This window comes from Myotis lucifugus, unplaced genomic scaffold (assembly GCF_000147115.1).
Source record: "Myotis lucifugus unplaced genomic scaffold, Myoluc2.0 scaffold_90, whole genome shotgun sequence".
In the NCBI taxonomy this organism is placed as follows: Eukaryota; Metazoa; Chordata; class Mammalia; order Chiroptera; family Vespertilionidae; genus Myotis; species Myotis lucifugus.
In genome coordinates, this window is record NW_005871138.1 from 2,736,000 (window position 1) to 2,738,814 (window position 2,815).

The following is a 2,815-nucleotide window of genomic DNA, read 5'->3' on the forward strand; positions in this document are numbered from 1 at the left end:
ATGAGGACCCTCCAGGGGACAGCTGCGCACCTCATCAGGACCGGGTAGGTCTGGAGACCTTGGATACTGGGAGCGTCAGGCATCTGAGGTAGCGCCTCGGTCTCATGCTCTGCCATTCCCTGGCCGCATGCCTTTGGGTAAATCCTCACCTCGTTGAGCCTCGTTTTCCCGTTTATGGAATGAGAGTAACAATAATGTCTGTAAGACTGTACTGAGAATTGAATGAGGAAGTACTCACGTAGGACTTGCTATTGTGCTTGGCTCAGAGCAAGCACTCAATAAATGGCAGCTAAAATCCTCAGTGACCACACTCAACACAGGCCCTGGCACCCGATGACTTAGAACTGGTTTTCCATTCCAATGTTGTTTACAGCAGCTATTTATTCTCACAGCTACCAGGTTTTGAATACTAATGATACAGTAGGAGGTGGTCTAGTCCCAAATTAAAATGCCTTCAGGAGCTGGGGAGGTCATAGTTCATTAACTCTAACCTCAAGTGGGTCCTCCATGGTGCCCAGCATTTCCTTTATTCATTTACTTTCCCACTTTCCTGGACAACTACCTTCTCCTGGATCTTCAAGCTTTCATTGCCTCCTCTGGCATCCTCACCATCAGCGCTGACCTTTCTGAGCAAACAGAAGCAAACATGCTGTAGTCAATAAATACTTACAGAGCACCCACTACATGCCAGGCACTATTCTGGGCACTAGGACATATCAGTGATCAAAAGAGACCAAGTTCCTGCCTGGTGGATGCTCTAGTAACAGACAATAGCTAACATGATACAAGTTGCCAGACACAAAATGACCCTATGCTGTACTACCTTTATTGTACCATTCTACAGATGAGAAAACTGAGGTACAGGGAGGTTAAGAAACCTGGCCAAGGCCACACAGATGGTGAGTGGTGATTTGAATCCAGGCAGTCTGGAGTCATGCCTTTAACAATTGCAGTGTTCTGTGCATATCTGATGATGCTGATATATAATTGCCCACACTTTGCCTGTCCACCTACCATCATCCGTACCCATTTCCTCTGCCTTCCCACCTGCTATTAAGAACGAATGGCCCCTGCTTCTTCCTAAGACCAGCCCCACCTTTTGTGCTCTTGGTCTCACCCCTGCCACCCATGAACATCACTGCAGGGAGCCTCCCCTTCATCACTGTCCCCCCTCTTTAGTGGATCTCCCATCTGCAAGCCTGCCAGAGCTTCTTCCATCTTAAGTGAATTCTCTTGGTCACATTTCACCCATTGGCTACTGCATCTTTCTTGACCCATCAGCAGCATTTGACATAGTTGATCGCTCCCTTCTTCTTGCAAGCACCACATTGCCAGGGTTCTCGGTCTCCTTCGCTGGTTCTTCACCTCCCAAACTGTTAACCCTAGAGTTCAAGGGCTCAGTCCTTGGATCTCCCTCCTCCTCCTCAACACACGTCTTGAGGAATCTCATCCTGCCCCTTGATTTAAAATACCATGGATAAACCAACAACACACAACATTCTATCTCTAGCCTGATCTCTCCTCTAAATTCTTGATTCGTGTTTCCAACCACATATTCAACAGCTCCACTGAAAGGCTAAATTGGCAACTTAAATTTCAGACTTTCAACTGAATTCCTCCTCTCCCCACTTCACTCAAACCTGCCTGAACCACAGACTTTTCTGTCTCAGGAAATGACACCTCGATGCTTCCAGTGCTCAGGCCACCAAACCTCACAGTCCTCTTTCTCTCACACCCACAGCCAATCAGTCTGTCAATCTTATCGACTCTCCCAATAAAACATATCCTGAAGCCAACCTCTTCTTATAACTCCTCCGCAGCCACTCTTTAATGTAAGTTCTATAAGGGCAAGGATTCTCATCCATTTATTCATACCTGTTTCTCCAATGGGTGACACATAGTAGTTGATTTAAAAATATTTGTTGAATAAATCAATATAAGGAAAATAGATAAGTTTCTCAGAGGTCAACTGATCCACTCTCTTTTTCTCTTCTCCCCCCAAATTATAAAAGAGACACTGAGGTTTAGAAAGAAGGCATGTTCAGTGTCACACAGTGCCAACAGTGAAACCGTGTCTTTGTTTCTCTCTTTCTTGTTCTCTCTCTTTTATTTGTGCTTCTCTCTTCATGACTCTTTCATTCCCTTGGGACAGTTGCCCTCACAAAATTGGGATTATGGACGCAAGCATCCTCCCATCCTCAGGAACTGCATAGAAACTGGGTTCTTCCCTGACAACTCCAGTGTGAATAATCCTGGGGAAGGCTCTGATTGGTTCAGCTTGGGTCAGGTGGGTTTGGGGTGGGTTACTCTAATTGGCCCACCTGGGAAGACCGCCCACTCCTTTGGCTAACGGGGTGGAGCCTGTTAGCAGGTGAAGGGTTTGTGGGGCAGAGACATTGGGCAGACACCCAACTCGCACCCTCCTGATAAAGGTTCCCCCAATTTCTTGTGTGCAGGTGGAGATTCTGGCTCTTGGGGCTCTGCAAGGCCCTTGTCCCACTGCAGGCTGCCTGGGTTGCCTTCTCTCAGCCTGTCCCAGCCAGCTGTGACCAGCTGTTGATCCAGCTTCTCCTGTGTGGCTCCCTAGCTGTTGCTGCTGCAGGTCTGGCCCACCACTGGCTGGTGTCCTCGCTGCTTTATCCTCTGGGGCCCTCGGCCATGGTGGCCTCTCTCTGTGGGCTCCTGGTCTTACTAGGCCTGGGCCTGGTGCCTCCAGCTCGCTGCCTGTTTGCACTCAGTGTGCCAACTCTGGGCACAGCACAGGGCCGCCGCCTGCTCCTATCCTGGAGCACTGCCACCTTGGCTGTTCACCGTG

The 2,815-nt window shown here is 48.8% G+C and overlaps 1 protein-coding gene across 1 annotated transcript in view; it reads left to right on the plus strand.

The window, feature by feature from the left end:
* The window catches only part of OCSTAMP (osteoclast stimulatory transmembrane protein), a 4,671-nt gene continuing 1,856 nt past the window's right edge, over positions 1 to 2,815 (plus strand). The window contains 2 exon segments of the mRNA XM_006091433.3: positions 1 to 44; positions 2,457 to 2,812. Of these exon segments, the coding sequence (XP_006091495.1) occupies positions 1 to 44; positions 2,457 to 2,812 (400 nt within the window).